Source organism: Macaca thibetana, chromosome 15, assembly GCF_024542745.1.
Source record: "Macaca thibetana thibetana isolate TM-01 chromosome 15, ASM2454274v1, whole genome shotgun sequence".
Classification (NCBI taxonomy): domain Eukaryota; kingdom Metazoa; phylum Chordata; class Mammalia; order Primates; family Cercopithecidae; genus Macaca; species Macaca thibetana.
In genome coordinates this window covers 45,152,173-45,174,850 of record NC_065592.1, presented here as the reverse complement: position 1 = coordinate 45,174,850, position 22,678 = coordinate 45,152,173, and the positions used below count along the sequence as shown (strand labels likewise).

At 43.0% G+C, this 22,678-nt stretch overlaps 6 protein-coding genes and 1 pseudogene across 8 annotated transcripts in view; 3 read left to right on the top strand and 4 right to left on the bottom strand.

Annotated features, from left to right (window-relative positions):
- Positions 1 to 22,678, bottom strand: part of HINT2 (histidine triad nucleotide binding protein 2) — a 546,951-nt gene that overhangs the window by 198,768 nt on the left and 325,505 nt on the right. Inside the window, exon 1 of one of the 3 annotated variants that reach the window (XM_050762267.1) lies at positions 19,901 to 19,904. The exons of the other annotated variants lie outside the window; for them this stretch is intronic. The gene's annotated coding sequence lies outside the window, so the exon portion shown is untranslated. Of the gene's footprint in view, positions 1 to 19,900; positions 19,905 to 22,678 lie in introns of those variants that run through there. 3 annotated transcript variants of the gene reach the window in all.
- CLTA (clathrin light chain A) overlaps positions 1 to 22,678 on the top strand; it is a 429,778-nt gene that overhangs the window by 171,807 nt on the left and 235,293 nt on the right. The window lies entirely within an intron of this gene.
- SPAG8 (sperm associated antigen 8) overlaps positions 1 to 22,678 on the bottom strand; it is a 454,367-nt gene that overhangs the window by 201,939 nt on the left and 229,750 nt on the right. The gene's annotated exons all lie outside the window — the stretch shown is intronic.
- TLN1 (talin 1) overlaps positions 1 to 22,678 on the bottom strand; it is a 501,447-nt gene that overhangs the window by 312,277 nt on the left and 166,492 nt on the right. The gene's annotated exons all lie outside the window — the stretch shown is intronic.
- RECK (reversion inducing cysteine rich protein with kazal motifs) overlaps positions 1 to 22,678 on the top strand; it is a 394,564-nt gene that overhangs the window by 220,175 nt on the left and 151,711 nt on the right. The gene's annotated exons all lie outside the window — the stretch shown is intronic.
- On the top strand, positions 10,422 to 11,739 carry LOC126937842 (arginine/serine-rich coiled-coil protein 2-like; annotated as a pseudogene).
- Positions 12,528 to 13,540, bottom strand: LOC126938075 (olfactory receptor 13C7-like). The gene has a single exon (XM_050762218.1). The coding sequence runs from the start codon at positions 13,538 to 13,540 to the stop codon at positions 12,581 to 12,583; it is 960 nt and encodes a 319-aa protein (XP_050618175.1). The 3' UTR covers positions 12,528 to 12,580.

The following is a 22,678-nucleotide window of genomic DNA, read 5'->3' as shown; positions in this document are numbered from 1 at the left end:
TTAATAAAGTGTGGAGACCAGGACTCTGAGCCTTTTGCAGCCTCCATTTTGCAATTGGCCCCCTGGCCCCCACTCTTTATGCAATCTTAACCTGTCTCTTCTCATTCCTTCGTCACCACCGGACTTTGGGTACCCTACGGGTGGTGTTGAGGCTGGTCCCCAAGGCTACCCTTCCCAGCCTCTGGTAACCATCATTCTGTTCTCTATTTCCATGAGTTCAATTGTTTTAACTTTTAGCTCCCACAAATAAGTGGGAACATGTAAAAGAGCAAATCTTTCTAGAAATAAGTAAGTTGGTAGTTGTCCAGGCCTTCTGGTGGGGATTGACTGCAATTGGGCATGGGGGAAGTTTTTGAAGTGATGTAAATGTTCTAAAATCATTTGGTGGTAATGATTGCATAACTGTATACATTTATTAAAAATAATTGATTTGTACAAGGGATGAATTTTTGGGTATATAAGATATACCTCAATAAAATGCTAAAAATGTTTATTTGGATTCTTTCTGTGTCCCCCTGATATAGTCAGTTCTCTGGGAACTGAAATAGGACCCTTAGACCTGCAAAGCCTAGATAGAGTTGCAGGGATGGGAAGCACACATTTCCCAAATAGGTCCCTGGAAGTGATGGTAATCAGAGTGACTCTTGCTACCACCCTGTATTTTACTTATTTGGGGCACAGCACCATAAAATGATCACTGATTTAGAGTACATACTGCATTCTGGAGGAAGGTGCCCCCTTCTCACCTGGCATTATTTCTAAGCTGGTGGCTTAGCTGTGCTATCAAACGGCCATTATGTCACTCTCTTGGGCCAGTTGCTTCTGGATGGTGCAGTATATTGAACGACTGTGAGCTCACAGTTACACCTATTTTGCTGTGGACCCCGGCATCTGTCCCCCACTGGCTTAGAGGTGTGTGCTCCCACTACCTGGCCTCTCTCCTCTGCTGGTGCCCACTCCAGTCTTAGAGCAGAGTTGAGGGTGAGCCAGGGTGCTGTTGTGACCCATCTGGGTGTGTACACACTTGGGGCAGCACCAACATGCCAGCTTCCTGCCACCTCTCTGGACTTGAGGCACCAATGAGCATAGGATGGAGGCTGAGGTGGGAGCACTGAGAGCAGCTCAGGGCTTGCCTGCAGGCGTCCCTCAGCACAAACAGCCTGGGTAATGGCAGGAGCCAGAGATGTTCCTGGGCAGAAAGGGTAGGTCCCCAGTGAAGCCCCATCTTCAAGTTAGGGACAACCTGAAACTGGGGAGCCAGGTTGACAGACCAGAATGGGAACTTATGGTGCTTTTTCTGGGCCCAGCCATAGCCAGCCATGGACGAATCAGCATGCATGTCCTCCCCTCTGAAGCCCAGAAAAACCCAGGACTCAGCCAGACTCAAGGAGGCTATGGGAGGACCTGTCTGTGGAGAGGAGTTACCCACTCCAGTGCCTCATCTCTTCTGAGAGCTGAGAAGAAGTTGGGATGACCAGCTGTGGAGAGGAGCTACCCACTCCAGGGTCTCCTCTCTGCTGAGAGCTGAGCAAATGTCGGGACAACTGGCTATGGAGAGGAGCTACCCACTCCAGCGTCTCCTCTCTGCTGAAGGATGAACACTTGTCAGGACACCCTCACTGTGGAGAGGAGCTATCCACTGTGAGTCTCCTCTGAGCTGTTATATCACTCAATAAAGCCCCTCTTCACCTTGCTCACCTTTCACTTGTCCATGTAGCTCATTCTTCCAGGGTGCAGGACAAGAACTCAAGACCCACCAAATGGAGGGGCTGAAACATGCCCCTTGCTTGCCACATTGCAAATGACAAGAAGGAGAGAAGAGCTGCAGCCCTTCAGGGAACCCAGACTTAGGAGCTCCCCAAGCCAGGGCTGTGACACCCTTTTTAGGGTTCTGTGATTCCTGGCATCTTCAAGCTTCCAGGCACCACCATGTTCCCCAATGCCAGCCATGGAAGCTGCTTGCAGTATGCCTGGTCCAGCTGCAGACTTGCAGGGAGCTGGCACCCATGCTGGCACCTGGAGCTGTCTGCCCTGCCACAGTCAGCGTGCCTGGATGTACGCAGAGGCCATACCCTACACTCGGCTCGCTCACCCCTCACCACTTGGCTCACTGGAAGGCAGGGGATCCAGGCAGGTAGTGTAAGCTGAGTGCAGCCTGCCTGGCCAAGTGGGCCCAGTGGGCCTGAGCAAAACTTGGGCAAAGGCAACACTGGCCACAGAGGTTGCTGCCTGGTGAAGCAACACCTCAATGATCCTGTAACATTATGTTGGGAGGGCAGGGACTTGAACACTAGACCTCTTGAATAACATCAATCCCTGGACATGTTCCAGATTTACAGGTGATAGAAACCACAAATGGCAAAGTCCCAGTAGCAGGAAGGGAGTCTTTGATTACAAGAAGCACTACATGTTGAGTCCAGAATAATTGTTTCAGAACTGATTTCTCCAAGACTTGTGCCAGGCATGATAACGTGGTACTGTGTGCATGAGGCTTATGAAAAGGAATATATATTTTACGTAAGCTAGTAGATAGTAATTATATTAGTTGTGACTTTTGTTGCTCCCCCTCCTAAGAAAGCAACTTAATTTAGATTAGCAAAAACCAGAATCCACTATAAAGGGTTGTCCATTAGAAACAAAAGTTCAGGAATGTGAATGTAGCCAGGTTTTAGGAAAAATGGAAATGAAAAAATAGGAACACATGAGGATTCTCTAAACTAAGGGTCCACAAGATTAAACAGTTTTTTTTAAAACAGGCCTGAAGTTACACAGGCAGAGGCACTCCATGTTAGTCTGGCTGCAAAGTCCATACTCTTAACCATCTCTCAACTTTGCTCCTCTCTCTCTCTTTGGCTACTCTTTTCTCTTTGCAAACATGGTTACTCTTGACCTCTCCAGTCCACATAGTCAAACATGATTACCTCACAGCTCCCAAGTTTGCATGCTATGGATCCAATGACTCACTCCCTGGTACTAATGACAATTCTCGAAACCTGGCAGAAAGAATCTGATTGCTCTAGGGAGAGTCAGTGTCACTCAGAGCAAACATGAGTGACTCGCTCTGTGGATGGGGAAGAAGGATGGCTGGAGAAAATGCTCAGAGAAATCAGATGGTTAGGTCATAAACTGGAAAGCCACCCCGAATGTGCTACAGTGATAAATCTGAACTAACTCAGTTAAGTGTGGTGTTATAGTCTGTCTTCAAGTGTCATGAGGCTTCCTTTGGGGAGTTGTTTAACATTTCATTAATAATAAAAATGTTAATGTATTAATTGGGAGGTTACTTTTTGATAGTCACTGTGCATTTTTTTTTATTGTTATACTTTAAGTTCTAGGGTACATGTGCACAACGTGCAAGTTTGTTACATATGTATACATGTGTCATGTTGGTGTGCTGCACCCATTAACTCGTCATTTACATTAGGTATATCTCCTAATGCTATCCCTCCCTCCTCCCCTCTCTTCACAATAGGCCCTGGTATGTGATGTTCCCCTTCCTGTGTCCAAGTGATCTCATTGTTCCATTCCCACCTATGAGTGAGAACATGCAGTGTTTGGTTTTCCGTCTTGCGGTGGTTTGCTGAGAATGATGGTTTCCAGCTGCATCCAAGGCCACGAACTCATCCTTTTTTATGGCTGCATAGTATTCCATGGTGTATATGTGCCACATTTTCTTAATCCAGTCTGTCACTCATGGACATTTGGGTTGATTCCAAGTCTTTGCTATTGTGAATAGTGCTGCAATAAACATACGTGTGCATGTGTCTTTATAGCAGCATGATTTATAATCCTTTGGGTATATACCCAGTAATGGGATGGCTGGGTCAAATGGTATTTCTAGTTCTAGATCCTTGAGGAATTGCCATACTGTCTTCCACAATGATTAAACTAGTTTACAGTCCCACCAACAGTGTAAAAGTGTTCCTATTTCTCCACATCCTCTCCAGCACCTGTTGTTTCGTGACCTTTTTAATGATTGCATTCTAACTGGTGTGAGATGGTATCTCATTGTGGTTTCGATTTGAATTTCTCTGATGGCGAGTGATGATGAGCATTTTTTCATGTGTCTGTTGGCTGTATGAATGTCTTCTTTTGAGAAGTGTCTGTTCATATCCTTTGCCCACTTTTTGATGGGGTTGTTTGTTTTTTTCTTGCAAATTTGTTTGAGTTCTTTGTAGGTTCTGGATATTAGCCCTTTGTCAGATGAGTAGATTGCAAAAATTTTCTCCCATTCTGTAGGTTGCCTGTTCACTCTGATGGTAGTTTCTTTTGCTGTGCAGAAGCTCTTTAGTTTAATTAGATCCCATTTGTCAATTGTGGCTTTTGTTGCCATTGCTTTTGGTGTTTTAGACATGAAGTCCTTGCCCATGCCTATGTCCTGAATGGTATTACCTAGGTTTTCTTCTAGGGTTTTTATGGTTTTAGGTCTAACATTTAAGTCTGTAATCCATCTTGAATTAATTTTCGTATAAGGAGTAAGGAAAGGATCCAGTTTCAGCTTTCTACTTATGGCTAGCCAATTTTCCCAGCACCATTTATTAAATAGGGAATCCTTTCCCCATTTCTTGTTTTTGTCAGGTTTGTCAATGATCAGATGGCTGTAAATGTGTGGTATTATTTCTGAGGGCTCTGTTCTGTTCCATTGGTCTATATCCCTGTTTTGATACCAGTACCATGCTGTTTTGGTTACTGTAGCCTTGTAGTATAGTTTGAAGTCAGGTAGCGTGATGCCTCCAGCTTTGTTCTTTTGGCTTAGGATTGTCTTGGCAATGCAGGCTCTTTTTTGGTTCCGTATGAACTTTAAAGCAGTTTTTTCCAATTCTGTGAAGAAAGTCATTGGTAGCTTAATGGGGATGACATTGAATCTATAAATTACCTTGGGCAGTATGGCCATTTTCACGATATTGATTCTTCCTATCCATGAGCATGGTATGTTCTTTCATTTGTTTGTGTCCTCTTTTATTTCACTGAGCAGTGGTCTGTAGTTCTCCTTGAAGAGGTCCTTTACAACCCTTGTAAGTTGAATTCCTAGGTATTTTATTCTCTTTGAAGCTATTGTGAATGGGAGTTCATTCATGATTTGGCTCTCTGTTTGTCTGTTACTGGTGTATAAGAATGCTTGTGATTTTTGCATGTTTATTTTGTATCCTGAGACTTTACTGAAGTTGCTTCTCAGCTTAAGGAGATTTGGGGCTGAGATGATGGGGTTTTCTAAATATACAATCATGTCATCTGCAAACAGGGACAATTTGACTTCTTCTTTTCCTAACTGAATACCCTTTATTTCTTTCTCTTGCCAGATTGCCCTAGCCAGAACTTCCAACACTATGTTGAATAGGAGTGGTGAGAGAGGGCACCCCTGTCTTGTGCCAGTTTTCAAAGGGAATGTTTCCAGTTTTTGCCCATTCAGTATGATATTGGCTGTGGGTTTGTCATAAATAGCTCTTATTATTTTGAGATATGTTCCATCAATACCGAATTTATTGAGAGTTTTTAGCATGAAGGGCTGTTGAATTTTGTCAAAGGCCTTTTCTGTATCTATTGAGATAATCATGTGGTTTTTGTCTTTGGTTCTGTTTATATGTTGGATTACGTTTATTGATTTGTGTATGTTGAACCAGCCTTGCATCCCAGGGATGAAGCCCACTTGATCGTGGTGGATAAGCTTTTTGATGTGCTGCTGGATTCGGTTTGCCAGTATTTTATTGAGGAGTTTAGCACCGATGTTCATAAGGGATATTGGTCTTAAATTCTCTTTTTTTGTTGTGTCTCTGCCAGGCTTTGGTATCAGGATGATGTTGGCCTCATGAAATGAGTTAGGGAGGATTCCCTCTTTTTCTATTGATTGGAATAGTTTCAGAAGGAATGGTACCAGCTCCTCCTTGTACCTCTGGTAGAATTCAGCTGTGAACTCGTCTGGTCCTGGACTTTTTTTGGTTGCTAGGCTATTAATTATTGCCTCAATTTCAGAGCCTGCTATTGGTCTATTCAGGGATTTAACTTCTTCCTGGTTTAGTCTTTGGAGAGTGTAAGTGTCCAGGAAATTATCCATTTCTTCTAGGTTTTTTAGTTTATTTGCATAGAGGTGTTTATAGTATTCTCTGATGGTAGTTTGTATTTCTATGGGGTCGGTGGTGATATCCCCTTTATCATTTTTTATTGTGTCTATTTGATTCTTCTCTCTTTTCTTCTTTATTAGTCTTGCTAGTGGTCTATCAATTTTTTTGATCTTTTCAAAAAACCAGCTCCTGGATTCATTGATTTTTTGGAGGGTTTTTGGTGTCTCTATCTCCTTCAGTTCTGCTCTGATCTTAGTTATTTCTTGCCTTCTGCTAGCTTTTGAATGTGTTTGCTCTTGCTTCTCTAGTTCTTTTAATTGTGATGTTAGGGTGTCAATTTTAGATCTTTCCTGCTTTCTCTTGTGGGCATTTAGTGCTATAAATTTCCCCCTACACACTGCTTTAAATGTATCCCACAGATTCTGGTATGTTGTATCTTTGTTCTCATTGGTTTCAAAGAGCATCTTTATTTCTGCCTTCATTTCGTTATGTACCCAGTAGTCATTCAGGAGCAGGTTGTTCAGTTTCCATGTAGTTGAGCAGTTTTGATTGAGTTTCTTAGTCCTGAGTTCTAGTTTGATTGCACTGTGCTCTGAGAGACAGTTTGTTATAATTTCTGTTCTTTTACATTTGCTGAGGAGTGCTTTACTTCCAACTACGTGGTCAATTTTGGAATAAGTGCAATGTGGTGCTGAGAACAATGTATATTCTGTTGATTTGGAGTGGAGAGTTCTGTAGATGTCTATTAGGTCCACTTGGTGCAGAGTTCAGTTCAATTCCTGGATATCCTTGTCAACTTTCTGTCTCATTGATCTGTCTAATGTTGACAGTGGGGTGTTAAAGTCTCCCATTATTATTGTATGGGAGTCTAAGTCTCTTTGTAAGTCTCTAAGGACTTGCTTTATGAATCTGGATGCTCCTGTATTGGGTGCATATATTTAGGATAGCTAGCTCTTCCTGATTAATTGATCCCTTTACCATTATATAATGGCCTTCTTTGTCTCTTTTGATCTTTGATGGTTTAAAGTCTATTTTATCAGAGACTAGGATTGCAACTCCTGCTTTTTTTGTTTTCCATTTGCTTGGTAGATCTTCCTCCATCCCTTTATTTTGAGCCTATGTGTGTCTCTGAATGTGAGATGGATCTCCTGAATACAGCAAACTGATGGGTCTTGACTCTTTATCCAATTTGCCAGTCTGTGTCTTTTAATTGGACAATTTAGTCCATTTACATTTAAGGTTAATATTGTTATGTGTGAACTTAATCCTGTAATTATGATATTAGCTGGTTATTTTGCTTGTTAGTTGATGCAGTTTCTTCCTAGCATCGATGGACTTTACATTTTGGCATGTTTTTGCAGTGACTGGTACCTGTTGTTCCTTTCCATGTTTAGTGCTTCCTTCAGGATCTCTTGTAGGGCAGGCCTGGTGATGACAAAATCTCTAAGCATTTGCTTGTCTGTAAAGGATTTTATTTCTCCTTCACTTATGAAACTTAGTTTGGCTGGATATGAAATTCTGGGTTGAAAATTCTTTTCTTTAAGAATGTTGAATATTGGCCCCAACCCTCTTCTGGCTTGTAGAGTTTCTGCCGAGAGATCTGCTGTTAGTCAGATGGGTTTCTCTTTGTGGGTAACCCAACTTTTCTGTCTGGCTGCCCTTAACATTTTTTCCTTCATTTCAACTTTGGTGAATCTGACAATTATTTGTCTTGGAGTTGCTCTTCTCAAGGAATATCTTTTTTTTTTTTTTTTTTTTTTTTGAGGCGGAGTCTTCACTCTGTCGCCCAGGCTGGAGTGCAGTGGCACCATCTCGGCTCACTGCAAGCTCCGCCTCCCGGGTTCGCGCCATTCTCCTGCCTCAGCCTCCGGAGTAGCTGGGACTACAGGCGCCCGCCACCGCGCCCGGCTAATTTTTTGTATTTTAGTAGAGACGGGGTTTCACCGTGTTAGCCAGGATGGTCTCGATCTCCTGACCTCGTGATCCGCCCGCCTTGGCCTCCCAAAGTGCAGGGATTACAGGCGTGAGCCACCGCGCCCGGCCTCAAGGAATATCTTTGTGGCATTCTCTGAATTTCCTGGATTTGAATGTTCGCCTGCCTTACTAGGTTGGGGAAGTTCTCCTGGATGATATCCTGCAGAGTGTTTTCCAACTTGGTTCCATTTTCCCTGTCACTTTCAGGCACACCAATCAGATGTAGTTTTGGTCTTTTCACATAATCTTATATTTCTTGGAGGCTTTGTTCATTTCTTTTTACTCTTTTTTCTCTACACTTCTCTTTTTGCTTCATTTCATTCATTTGATCTTCAATCGCTGATACTCTTTCTTCCAGTTGATCAAGTTGGTTACTGAAGCTTGTGCATTTGTCACATAGTTCTTGTGTCATGGTTTTCATCTCCGTCAGCTCGTTTATGGTCTTCTCTGCATTGATTATTCTAGTTATCCATTCATCCATTCTTTTTTCAAGGCTTTTAGTTTCTTTGCACTGGGTATGTAGTTCCTCTGTTAGCTCTGAGAAGTTTGATCGACTGAAGCCTTTTTCTCTTAACTCGTGAAAGTCATTCTCCATCCAGCTTTGTTCTATTGCTAGCGAAGAGCTGCATTCCTTTGGAGGGGGAGATGCACTCTGATTTTTTGAATTTCCAGCTTTTCTGCACTGCTTTTTCCCCATCTTTGTGGTTTTATCTGCCTTTGGTCTTTTATGATGGTGATGTACTGATGGGGTTTTGGTGTGGGTGTCCTTTTTGTTTGTTAGTTTTCCTTCTAACAGTCAGGACCCTCAGCTGCAGGTCTGTTGGAGTTTTCTTGAGGTCCACTCCAGATGCTGTTTGCCTGGGTATCAGCAGCGGAGGCTGCAGAAGATAGAATATTGCTGAACAGCGAATGTTGCTGTCTGATTCTTGCTCTGGAAGCTTCGTCTCAGAGGTGTACCCAGCCGTGTGAGGTGTGAGGTGTCGGTCTGCACCTAGTAGGGGATGTCTCCCAGTTAGGCTACTCAGGGGTCAGGGACCCACTTGAGCAGGCAGTCTGTCCGTTCTCAGATCTCAACCTCTGTGCTGGGAGAACCACTGCTCTCTTCAAAGCTGTCAGACAGGGATATTTACATCTGCAGAGGTTTCTGCTGCTTTTTGTTTAACTATGCCCTGTCCCCAGAGGTGAAGTCTACAGAGGCAGGCAGGCCTCCTTGAGCTGCAGTGGGCTCCACCCAATTCGAGTTTCCTGGAGGCTTTGTTTACCTACTTAAGCCTCAGCAATGGCGGGCTCCCCTCCCCCAGACTCGCTGCCACCTTGCAGTTAGATCTCAGACTGCTGTGCTAGCAATGAGGGAGGCTCCGTGGGTGTGGGACCCTCTGGGCCAGGTGTGGGATATAATCTCCTGGTGTGCCGTTTGCTAAGATCCTTGGTAAAGCGCAGTATTAGGGTGGGAGTTACCCGATTTTCCAGGTGTTGTGTGTCTCAGTTTCCTTTAGCTAGGAAAAGGAATTCTCTTCCCCCTTGCACTTCCCAGGTGAGGCGATGCCTTGCCCTGCTTCAGGTCTCACTGGTCAGGCTGCACCCACTGACCAGCACTGACTGTCCAACACACCCCAGTGAGATTAACCCAGTACCTCAGTTGAAAATGTAGAAATCACCCATATTCTGTGTTGCTCATGCTGGGAGCTGGAGGCTGGAGCTGTTCCTATTCAGCCATCTTGGGTGCCTCATCCCACTATGCATTTTTAACATATACACATACTGATCTTCACAACACCTCTATGGAGTTGGTTTAATTATTTCCATCTTACAAATGAGGAAACTAAGGGTCCACAAGATTAAATAGTTCTTTCTAAACAGGTCTGAAGTGTGCAGGCAGAGGTACTCCATGTTAGTCTGGTTGCAAAGTCTATGCTCTTAGCCAGAAGGGTAATTATTAGTAGGCTTGGAAATTATTGCCAGCATCCAATCTAAAATCATAAAGAAATGAAATGGACTGTGAATATAAACTTCATATTGTAGTAATGATTTATCTAGAGGAAGACTGCTAAAGATTCTCTTCTTGGACTGTATTATCTAGTTTGGTGGTGTTGCAGCAAACTCTTCAGTGACTTTGGGTAGAAAATAGACATGCTCTATGTGTATTAAGAGGAAAAAGAGTTACCCAAAATTTTCTCTAGGATATTAAACAGGAAATAATTAAACAGACAACACTCTGAGCGCCTATAGTCAAAGAGGGGTTAAATTATGTCATTCAGGATGCATCTTGATATTGGCAATTTTCTAAAATAGCAGATTGGTTTTCAATTTGGATGCCAATTAAGAAGTGACTTTTCCAACTGCTGAAAGCAGCAAGTGGAGGTGTGGCCCTAGCAGCCAGGACTCTGAACTGTGGCAGCTAGTGATACAGAATGAGATGGACTAACCCCACAAAGGACATCACCAGATAGAGATAAGAAAAAAGAGTAGTCAGATGTATCTGTTCCTCCTGGAGCCTCAAAACATCATTATTCAAGATCACGATCAAGGTCAAGAGAAAGAAAATGAAAGTCAAGTAATAAAGGAAGAAAACACAGGAGCTGGAACAGAAGCAAAGAGGCAAGAAGACATGAATCCAAAGAAAAATCCTCTAAGAAACACAAATCTGAGGAACATAATGACAAAGAACATTCCTCTGATAAAGAAAGAGAGCAACTAAATTAATCTGAAAATAGTGAGGACAAGCACAAATGCAAAAAATGAAAGTCATCAAGAGGCAGAAGTCACTCAAGATCTAGGTCTCGTGAAAGACGCCATCGTAGTAGAAGCAGGCTGGAGCAGAAGTCTCGATCCAGGAGTGGGGAGTGGAAGAAGTCTCAACCTAGAAGCAGAGAGGGGAAGAAATCAAGATCCAGAAACAGGGAAAGAAAAGGGCATATCAGATCTCATTCCTGCTCAAGATCGAGACACAGGCATAGGACTAGAAGCAGGAGTAGAACAAAGAGTAGGAGTCGAGATAGAAAAAAGAGAATTGAAAAACCGAGAAGATTTAGCAGAAGTTAAAGCTGGACTCCGAGTCCACTTCCCTTCAGAAGCAGAAACACAGCAATAGACACACAAGAAGCTTTAGCTAGGAGGTTGGAAAGGGCAAAGAAATTATAAGAACAGCAATACAAGAAAATGGTTGAAAAACAAAAACAACAAGAAATAACTGCAGCAGCTGCAGCTACTGGGGGTTCTGTTCTCAATGTTGCTGCCCTGTTGGCATCAGGAATGCAAGTAATACCTCAGATAGCCATGACAGCTCAAATGGCAGCCCTGCAAGCTAAAGCTTTGGCAGAGACAGGAATAGCTGTACCTAGCTACTATAACCCAGCAGAATTTCCATGTGAATCCATTGAAATTTGCTGAACAAGAGAAAAAAAGGAAAATGCTTTGGCAGGGCAAGAAAGAAGAGGACAAATCTTAATCTGCTGAAATACGTGAAAAATTGAATTTTGGAAACAAGGACCAAAATGTCAAATTTAGGAAATTGATGGGTATTAAGAGTGAAGATGAAGCTCGATGTAGCTCAGTTGATGAAGAAAGTTACAAGACTCTGAAGCAATAGGAAGAAGTATTTAGAAGTTTAGATGCTCCGTATGAAAAGGCAAGATCACAAATCCACACACAAAGAGGAATGGGTTTGGGTTTCACATCTTCAATGTGAGGAATGGATGCAGTTTGAAAAAGATCATACTTTAAAGTTTGGGACTTTATATACTTCTTGTTCTGATATCAGGTCCTTGTTCACCAAACAGCTAGCATTCTAGCTTGCATGGGTGTTACACTGACTTTCATTTATTGAAAAATATGAATTTTTATAAATATCAGATAAGTGACACTGGTGTTAGTGTTGTAATCAGGTTAAACCCACTTACACTAAACTTGACAGGACTATAGAAGGACAATATTTTTTAGATCATGAATTCTACTTTTCAATACATAAAAGCTGTAGGTGGGATAAAAATCTCACACATGGATCTTTTTCGTGTCTACTGTCTTGTGTACTTTTGTACTTAATCTTGTACAGTTATTTTCATCTCTTGAAACATGAAAGAAATGTTATGTAGCTGTTCTTTAGAAGATCTGGCCATTTGGCACATAACTTAGCACAGATAACCTGGGTGGTGATGATAATAAAAATGGTTTTCTCAAAAAAAAGTGACTTTTCCTCACTGTCATGCTCCCCATTACACAATACAACAGAAAACAACGTAATTGTCACATACAAATTGAAACTGGTCTGCACACGAACAAAGAAATAAGTGTTTGTTTTACAAAGTTCTAATTTTTATTGCTTATTTTTTCAGAATAAAAATACAAAGAAAATTTAATAGTCACTTATTCTCGGTTCTAGGTAATTTAGCACATTCTAAAGAGTTAGTGTTCCATCTTCCATCACGAAGAAAGCCCCATCTCAATGAACATCAGTTTGGAAACTGTTGTGTGGGACCATTAAGCAAGTCTGTGCTTACTGAGTAGACCCCTTGTGTAAACAGAACCAAAAGACACACCGCTTCCTCTCACTATCGCTGGGTGAAGCATTTCTGACTTACCAGGCTCCTCACAGCAGCCTTTACGTCCTTGTTCCTCAGGCTGTAGATGATGGGGTTGAGCATGGGGATCAACACTCCATAAAAGAGGGAGATGAGCTTGTCTGAAACACCCTGTTTGTCTGCCCCCAGGGGGTCCTTAGACTTGGGCTTTGCATACATGAAAAGAATAGTCCCATAGAAAATCACCACTACAGTAAGATGTGCAGAGCAAGTGGAGAAGGCCTTTCGCCGTCCCTCAGCTGAGGGGATCCTCAGGATGGTGGTGAGTATGAAGATGTAGGAGACAAAGATGAACAGGACTGGGACTCCCAGGAAGATCACGTTGGCCACCCCCATGCTGATCACATTGATGGAGATGTCAGCACAGGCCAACTTCAGAACTGCCAGGATCTCACAGGTGAAATGATTAACGATGTTATCCCCACAGAAGGGTAACTGTACTGCAAGAGAGATCTGCACCAAGGAGTTGGCTCCACCAGCCACCCAGGAGCTGGCAGCCATGGGCACATAGGCAGCCTTGCTCATGACTACTGGGTACCTAAGGGGGTTGCAGATGGCCACATAGCGATCAAACGCCATCATGCCCAGGAGCACACACTCTGTGGCTCCCATGGCAAAGGAGAGGAACATCTGCACTGCACAGCCTGAGAAGGAGATGGTTTTCCTGGGAGTGAGGAAACCGTCCAGGACCAGAGGAATGGAGGAGGTTGTGTAGCAGATGTCCAGGAAGGAGAGGTTCCCGAGGAAGAAGTACATGGGCATGTGTAGGTGGGAGTCGGACACAGTCACCAGAATGAGGACCCCGTTGCCCAGCAGGATCACCAGGTACATCAGCAGGATGAGCACAAAGAATGTTTTCTCCAGCCTTGGCTGATCTGACAGGCCGAGCAAGACAAATTCTGCCACAATGGATTGGTTGGCCACTTCCATTTTAAATTCTCTCTTCCCCATTTAGGGAAACTGAGAACAGCAAACATGTTTATAAAGATCAGTATGTGGTATTTATAATGAGACGCTTCTAGAACATATAATCAAATTTACCCTTTGAGATGCCAAATTGTAATATCAGCAGCTAACAGATAAAATTCACTGCCTACTGAAGTTACCTTAAAAGTCAGGACATGTCAGATCAAAAGTAGGAGAAGCAGACCCTGGAAATCTAATCAAACCATGATAAATGAAAGAATTTTCATCAGATCAGTGGTATTAACACACTTGAAGGAATGGATATGCAAGGAAGGATCTGCATAAGCTCCATAAAAGAGGACCTTTGAGGGCATGCTGCATGGTTCCAACACTGACCAGGGAAGTGGGCTCCTCTGGCCAGCCCTGCTTGTCCCTGAATTGTCCCTGCAGTGTCCTTGGAGGCTTCAGGCTGTCACACTCAGTGATGCTGGCCACTGACATCACCCCACCCACTCCCCTGGCTCTAATTCTCTGATGATAATTCAACTCCAAATACAGTCCTTCCCAGGGAGTATGTGATGAGCAGAGATCGGGAAAACTAGGGTCTATCCAGCATTTACATTTGTTACTTGATTCCTGGTTTCTAGTTCATTTCTCGTGAGTTTGGTTGGGGATCTCCCTTGGCTGCCCTGTCAATGAGGAGTTTCTGAGCAAGAGAGCTTGGAGACACTAACAGAAGCACTTCCATATCCCCTCTAACCAGCCTTTGTTCCCAGTACTGCTGTTTCCCAGTCTGCTCCAGAACCATGAAGGAGCAGGAATAGAATCCAAGGACAAGTGTCCCTCATGCCTCCCAGTGTGAGTTTGTGGGTAGATTCTGTGCTTTGGGAGCAGTTTTATGTCACAGCTCGTAACTCAGGGCTTTCTATATCCAAGCTGACCATTAAACCACTGCAATGTCATGGTAATGGTTTCTCCACGGAAGAGCAGACAATTCCACCCAGGCTTACAGAGGGATCGCTCAAAGGAGGCTGAAAATGGCACCGCAGACCTATAGATCCAGCACACTAGAGAAAACCTCAAGCCTTGGCTGGGCGCAGTGGCTCATGCTTGTAATCCCAGCACTTTGGGAGGCCGAGGTGGGCAGATCATGAGGTCAGGAGATCGAGACCATCCTGGCTAATACGGTGAAACCCCGTTTCTACTAAAAATACAAAAAAATTAGCCAGGCATGGTGGCAGGCGCATGTGGTCCCAGCTACTGGAGTGGCTGAGGCAGGAGAATCATGTGAACCCAGGAGGCGGAGCTTGCAGTGAGCCAAGATCGTGCCACTGCACTCCAGCCTGGGTGACAGAGCGAGACTCTGTCTCAAAAAGAAAAAAAAAAAAAAAAGAAAGAAAACCTCAAGCCTTGACTTCTCATGTTAAGATGAGGAAGCTGAGGCTCAGAAAGGAGCACAGGCAGCAAGGACAGGGCCAGGTGGCTCCTCACCTTCTCCCCAAGGCTCCTTCCCTTACCACTCTGATTAGATCCTTGCTGGTCCATTTGTGCAAGAGTAGAACTACCAAGCACTAAAGAATCGACTATGAAGTCTTGATTATCCTCTCTCTCCCTAGGATATTCATGAAGAGTAGAGGTATCACACCTTTCTCCGAGATCTCTGCCTCATGTCAGGGCTTGGGTGGGGGTGGATGGTGTCCCTGGGAGCCACACATTCCATCTGTAACTATCACACTGTTGCTGGCTGCGAAAGATCTGGTGGGAGAAACTGGGCCCAGTTTGAAGCCATCCTCATGCAGTTATCAGAGGAGATTGACTGTGAACATCAGGAATATGTGGGGAAAAGAGATCCGTCTTTAGAGTTACTAGCACTGCTGACTGGAAAATCTTAGACTTGGCGGAGATATTGTAAAGTAACTGGTCTTGTCTCGCTTCCCTCCATTGCACGAATACCTTCCATGCAACACAATTTTCCAATTTTTGTTTGGAACACCTTAAGGTAGGTAGAGCTCATACCTCCCATTCCTTTGTCGGATGGCCTCCATTGCTAGAAAGGTTTTCCTTACACTGGGCAGAAGCTTCCTTCTAATGTTATCCCCCATTATTCCCCCTACTCTGCCCCATCCCCACACAGGCCTAGACTCCCAGAACATGCCTGCTCCCTTTCCCTTATAAAAGACCCTATGGAAGCTATGGCCAAGTTCCCACTCACAACCTTTGCTCTTCTGCTCACCTACCTGAAGAAGGTTTAGCCACAGAGAGAACCCAGTCTACATCCAGTGTGGAGATAAGTCCATGATGGAGACAGGCACTTACCTGGACAAAAGGTCTCATAACAGGGGATGATGCTGGAAGGTCTCCAGGCTTGAGAAGTGATTGTTCCAACTGCCCACATTGACCATCTCCAGCTAGCCCCATTGGTTGGGGCTGTGCCTGGAAGCATATAGCAAATTCTATTTAGCTGTCTTGGAACTAAACAATTTCTTCAAATTTCACAGCAAGGTAAAGGGAATGTGGGGTTGGCCATAGCTGAAGGGGCTCTAGCTGCTAACTTTCCTGCTAACTTTCCTCACCTCCATGCCTGGTGAGATGCCAAGAGGAAGGACAGCTCGAGGAGCTGCTTCCCGCTGATTCTGCAGTCATGCCCTGCCTGCATGCTCAGGGCGGGCACCCTGTGCCTTCACCCAGACCTGCTCTCCAGAGATTCTATCAGGGAGCCATGGAGCAGTTTAGAGCCTTGGTTGTTTGGGAGCCAGTTTTAATCCCAGAAGCAATTTAAAGTTTGGTGAAGGGCCTCACAGGAGTTTAGGGTGTGCGTCCCACAGACCCAATTATACAAGTTGCGGACAGCTCTATGTAAATTTTAACTCTCGCTGCAAAGAAATGTTCCTTGGATTCCTGAACCCGGGAGGCGGAGCTTGCAGTGAGCCGAGATCACGCCACTGCACTCCAGCCTGGGCGACAGAGCGAGACTCCGTCTCAAAAAAAAAAAAAAAAAAAAGAAATGTTCCTTGGATTAAAAAGTTTTTATCCTGTCCTTGTTGGCATTCCTGCAAGTAGAGGCAATAACTAAGTTCTGACCATGCTTTGGCCACAATGTTATGTCTGTCTGAGGAGGCTGTGCCACTTGCCTTTGCAACCCTAACTGTCAAAACAAGAGGGAAAAACTTTGCCTCTGCTGAGACAGACACACTGGTCATCTACATGTGCCCTGAGCATGGCCTCCCCTGCAGCCCCTCAGTACACATCCAGAGCTGACCAGCCCTGGCCCCTGCCCTTGAAATCAGGAAGCAAGGGACATGTGCCATGGGCCAGCACCAGATGCTAGAAAGAGAGCGAAATGACAAGGATAGGGCCTCTGGCCTCCAGAAAGTTCCTGGTGATAGCTACATTCTGTGAGATAATTGCCAAGTGCCCTTAACTTATATGAGAGCCTGGGGGCAGGGAAGAGTCAGAGGAAGAAAGTCAGGGAAAAGGGCATGAGGGGGGTCCAGTGTAAGAGACCTGTCAGCAGAAGACATTGCAGGGCTTAGGGACAGATCAGGGATAAAGAGAAAGGTTGAGCAAAGGGCAGGGTTTTAAAACCAAGAAAGAGAAAGAAAATGAAATAAGACAAAACAAAACAAAAACAACAATAAAAAAACAGAGGAGATACAAAGGAGAGGATATTTAAACTAGCATAGGGGACTGGGGACTGAAGGGTTGTTTAGACTTGGTATCAAAATATTCCCCAAGTTATCCCCACTGTGATGGTTACTGAAGATAAGGATGAAAATAAGAAGTCTTTCTTATAATTGAGGATTATGGATTAGTGGGCAAGGAGGGTTTGAGTTAATAGTCGGGCACTAATATTAATAGTGGTTTCCACGTTTTGCAAAATGCTTTTAATCAATCTCCCTTTACCTGGCTACCGAGATTAACTTATACGCTCCATTACCACTGCAAAATGTGGGGACCAGCACCCATGTCAGGTTCCTGGCTGCCCAAAATGCCTGCTCCCTGTAGCTGGGAGTTACACAAGGGTAGTTATGATTATTTCCCAGCCTACTCAAGCCAATTGTTAATCTTGCAGTTGTATTAAGTTAATTTAAATTACACAAACTGACCTAAAAAGAGAGTGGAAAGTCTTGTCTTTATGAAAATTAAGTTGAATGCTTTGGATAGATTCATAGTAAAATAAATTGCTGTCATATTAGATGTCAGGGAGAAAATTGTTAAAATCTAGACAGGTCCTGCACCACAATTCTTCTGCAAAAATCTTCAAATTCTTACTCTGCTTTAAGAAATTTAAATTGAAAATTGTAGACAATGTGCCATGGGTGTGATTTATTTAAGAGTCCAATTAGTGGACTCACACACAAGAAAATATCCTCTCTCTGTGTCAAAAGATTGGAAAATAAATACAGTTGTATGTTTTCTCGAAAATGTTTAAAGTAGTGATTCTCAAACTTTTTCTTAATCTCAAGACTCCTTTTTTTTCAGATATTTCTCTTGTCCCTTTCTCTATTCTTCTTTTGCGTATGTTACAGTTTTTGTATTTGTCTCACACTTCTGGGATATTCTTTCTGGGTTTTTTTCCCACAGTCTTTTTTCTCTTTGCCTTTCAGTTTTGAGAGTTACTATTGCAGATTCTCAAGCTCAGACATTCTTTGTTCAGCCATATGTGGTCTATTAATGTGCCCATCAAAAGCATTCTGCATTTCGGTTACAGTGGTTTTGATACCTAGCATTCCTTTTTTATTCTCTCTCAGAATTTCCATCTCTCTGCTTAGATTACCCATCGGTTTTTGCATGTTGTCTGCTTTTTCCATGAGAATCATTAGCATATTAATAATAGTTATTTAAATTCCTAGTCTGATAATTCCAACATCTCTGCCATATCTGAGTCTGGTTCTGATGTTTGTTCTGTCATCAAACTATGTTTTTTGCCTTATAATATGCCTTGTGAGTTTTTGTTGAAAGCCAGACATGAGGTAGTGGGTAAAAGGACCCGCAGTAAATGGGCCTTTAGTAATGTGGCGGTAGAGGGTAGGGTGGGGAGAGATGGGTGGTGGGAAGTGTTCTATAACCCCATGATTGGGTCTCAGTCTTTTAGGAAGCCTGTGTCACTGGAATGTGATCAGTACAAGTGCCTCTTAGTTTTTTTCTCCCCTTTAGATGGGACAGAAGGTCTGGAGCTTGCTAGAGTTAGGCATTTCTCTTATGCTGGGTCAGTTAGGCTCTGATAAAACCCCAGTAGATTAGACCTTGGTAAAAGAATGCTCTGGGCCAGGCATGGTGACTCACACCTGTAATCCCAGCACTTTGGGAGGCTGAGACAGGTGGATCACTTGAGGTCAGGAGTTCGTGATCAGCCTGTTGCAAACAATTGCTTGGAGTCACAAAGAAAATGAGCACTCAAACAAAGGATTTCTCAACAAGGCAAATTTACTTCTGCTGAAGGGTGCTGCTCATGCTCTTGGTTGCTGCAAGAGCACAAGGAACAAAGGAAAGCAGGGGTATTTATTCCTGACACTGTCCCTACTTCTGTGTCCTGCTTCCATTGGCTGGAACTGGACCACACATGCTAAACTGATCCCAACTGGCCAGGATCTTAAACTTTTCCTAAATAGGTAAACGCGCAATGGAGGAACAAAGGAAAGGAGGAGGTCACTTTTGGGGGAACTAGGAAGCTAACACATTCCCAAATAAAGAAGGGGACGTGAGTTATAGACTGACTAAAGCTAAGGCATGCGTGGACATGTCTGAGCACGGCAAAGGCAGGAAAGATTACTTGCAGAACAAAGAACAAGAAAGTTGTACATACTGTGTCTTTGAAGAGGAACTTTACTGTATTTAACAAGCCTGACCAACATGGTGAAACCCCATCTCAAAATACAAAATATTAGCTGGATGTGGTAGCACATGCCTGTAGTCCCAGCTACTCAGGAGGCTGAGGCAGGAGAATCACTTGAACCCAGTAGGCAGGGGCAGAGGTTGAAGTGAGCAGAGATAGTGCCACTGCACTACAGCCTGGGCAACAGAGCGACACTGTCTCAAAAAAAAAAAAAAAAAAAAAAAAAAAAAGCTTTGTTGTATTTCAAAATGGTTACTATAAAGTATGGGGAGCACCCCCCCTCCCCCACAAGGGCTTTTGAACTCTGAGACTTGTCCACACTGAGCCTCCAGCAATTTGTTAGTTGCAGTTCATGTTTTCCCACCCTGGTACTGTCCAATGGAGGTTTTGCCTGTGGGTCTCTGCTCCAGTAAATTGTAATTCTCTGTGTCTGCCTGACAGATCTAAGAAGAGTTGTTGATTTTTCAGTTGATTCAGCTTTTCACTTGTTATTAGAATGGAATGACAACTTTCAAGCTCCTGACATTCCAGACCAGAAACCAAAAGACCCCCCCTTTACTTTCTTAGAAATTATTGAGCATTCCAAAGAACTTTTATTTATGTGGATTATATCTGTCAATATTTACCATGTTAGAAATTAAAACTGATAAATTATTTGTTATTATGTTTCAAATTAACAATAATAAACACATTAAACGTTAATATAAATTAAAACATTTAAATATTTTAAAAATAACTATATTTTCCAAAACATTTAGTGAGAAGAGTGGCATTGTTTTACACTTTTTGCAGTCTCTTTAATGTCTGGTTTAAGAGAAGACAGTTGGATTCTCACATCTGCTTCTGCAGTCAATCTGCTTCATTGTCACTTGTCATGTAGCTTCTGGGAAACTCCACTGTACTCTTGTGGGAGAATGACAGTGAAAAAGGCAGATAAAATCTTAGTATTATTAGAAAAATAGCTGTGACCTCATGGAGCCATCAAAGTGTGTCAGGGACTCTCCAGAGTCCCTAGATCACATTTTAAGAACTATTGGTTTAAGACTGGATATAAACATAGATAATACTGCCCCCTCTTCATCAACTTTGAAAAAACTAATTAAATTAACTATCCAAATGTTGGCCCTGACTACAGCAGGTAAGAGGGCTTCTCTTCTACTTAAGTAGCAAGCACTAGGTAAAGTACATTTCCTCTTTCAAACCTCACAACAACCTTATGTGGTAAGTAATATTATCAATCCCTTGTTTTAGATGTGGAATCTAAAACTTAGAGAGATTAATAAACTTTCCCAAGGTCTCTAGTGAAATAGAAATAACCTAGAAGCTATGAGATATACAAGACTAGAACAAAAATCATGTACTCAGGCGAGTTGAAGCTGGAGGGATAGTTAGGGAAGTCTCTAAGGCATGACAACTGTGTGAAAATAAGGAATTAAGTGTCCTTACAGGTCATATGCCTTCTGCCAATCAGTAATAATCATAATAGTAATAAAGTAATAATAGATATTATTTGTTAGTTGCCTATTATGTTCTGAGCATTGTGTGGACATTCATTCTCTCTTTTTAATTGAATCTTCTCAAGAACCCAATGAAATAGGTATTTTTATTCACATTGTAGAAATCAGGAAAAGGCTTAGAGAGTTTAAGTAAACTTTTGAAGTTTATCACAACAGGAAATTTTAGAACTGTGATTCAAACCCAGTGATATGGTTTGGCTGTGTCCCCACCCAAATCTCATCTTGAATTTGCACATGTTGTGGGAAGGACCCAGTGGCAGAAAACTGAATCATGGGGGCAGGTCTTTCTCATGCTGTTCTCATGACAGTGAATAAGTCTCATGAGATCTGATGATTTTTTTTTTTTTGACAGGAGTCTTGCTCTGTTGCCCAGGTTGGAGTGCAGTGGCACAATCTCAGCTCACTGTAACCTCCGTCTCCCGGGTTCAAGCAATTCTTCTGCCTCAGCCTCCCGAGTAGCTGGGATTACAGATGCGTGCCACCATGCCCAACTAATTTTCATATTTTTAGTACAGATGGGGTTTCACCAAGTTGGCCAGGCTGGTCTTGAACTCCTGACCTCAGGTAATCTGCCCACCTCGGCCTCCCCAAGTGCTGGGATTACAGGCATGAGCCACCATACCCAGCTGATCTGATTATTTTATAAGGGGGAGTTTCCCAGCACAAGCTCTCTCTTTGCCTGCTGCCATACACGTAAGACGTGACTTGCTCCTCCTTGCCTTCCACCATAATTGTGAGACCTTCTGTCATGATCGTGAGGCCTTCTGCCATGATTGTGAGGCCTTCCACCATGATTGTGAGGCCTTCCGCCATGATTGTCCAGCCATGTGGAACTATAAGTCCATTAAACCTTTTTCCTGTATAAATTACCCAGTCATATATGTCTTTATTAGCAGTGTGAAAACAGACTAATATACCCAGGTTGGTCTAATTCTACATACTGTGATTTTAACTGCTATGATATATTGCCTTCTGTAAAGTAAGTGCTTAGATTTGATTGTTATTTGTATGCAACCTTGGATTCTAGAGAGAAGTAGCCCTGTTGTTTGACTGCTGGGTCTGGATGGTAGTCAAGGTAAGTCCCATTAAAACCAAGTCCATTGTAAGATACTTAGAAAAGCCTACATACTGAATGACTCATTTTGTGGCTTTCTGGAAAAGAGAAAACTAGGAGTGGAATTCAGATCAGTGGTTTCCAGGAGCTAGAGGTAGAGAGGGAACTGACTGCAAAAGGGCATGTAGGAACATTTAGGATAAAGGAAATATTTTATTTTTTTATTTCAGTGATGGTTACATGACTGTAGTATGTATCAAAACTCATTGAATTGTATACCTTAAAAAGGTGGGTTTCTTTTACACTCCAAGGGTGTATGCGTATGTGAATTATACTTCAATAAACCTTAAAAACAAGCTCATTGTAATGTTTTGAACTGAAAAAAAAGTGAGATGTAATTCAATACCATAAAATTAACTCTTAAAATATACAGTTAGTGGCTGGGCATGGTGGCACACACTTGTAATCCCAGTGTTTTGAGAGGCTGAGGCGGGAGGATCAGCTGGGCCAGGAAGTTCAAGACCAAGCTGGGAAATAGAGCGAGACCCCATCTCTACAAAGCAAAAAACAAAAATCAATTAGTTGGGCTTAGTGGTGCATACCTGTAATCTAGCTGAAGTTAGAGGATTGCTTGAGCCCAGGGATTTGAGGCTATGATATGTAAGCTATGATTGTCCCACTGCACTCCGGCCTGGGTGACAGAGCAAGACTGTATCACTAAAAAATAAAAAATAAAAATAAATAGACAATTGGTG

Excerpts from the sequence above, each read along its gene's own strand:
- LOC126938075 (XM_050762218.1), bottom strand. The coding sequence starts at position 13,540 with ATGGAAGTGGCCAACCAATCCATTGTGGCAGAATTTGTCTTGCTCGGC.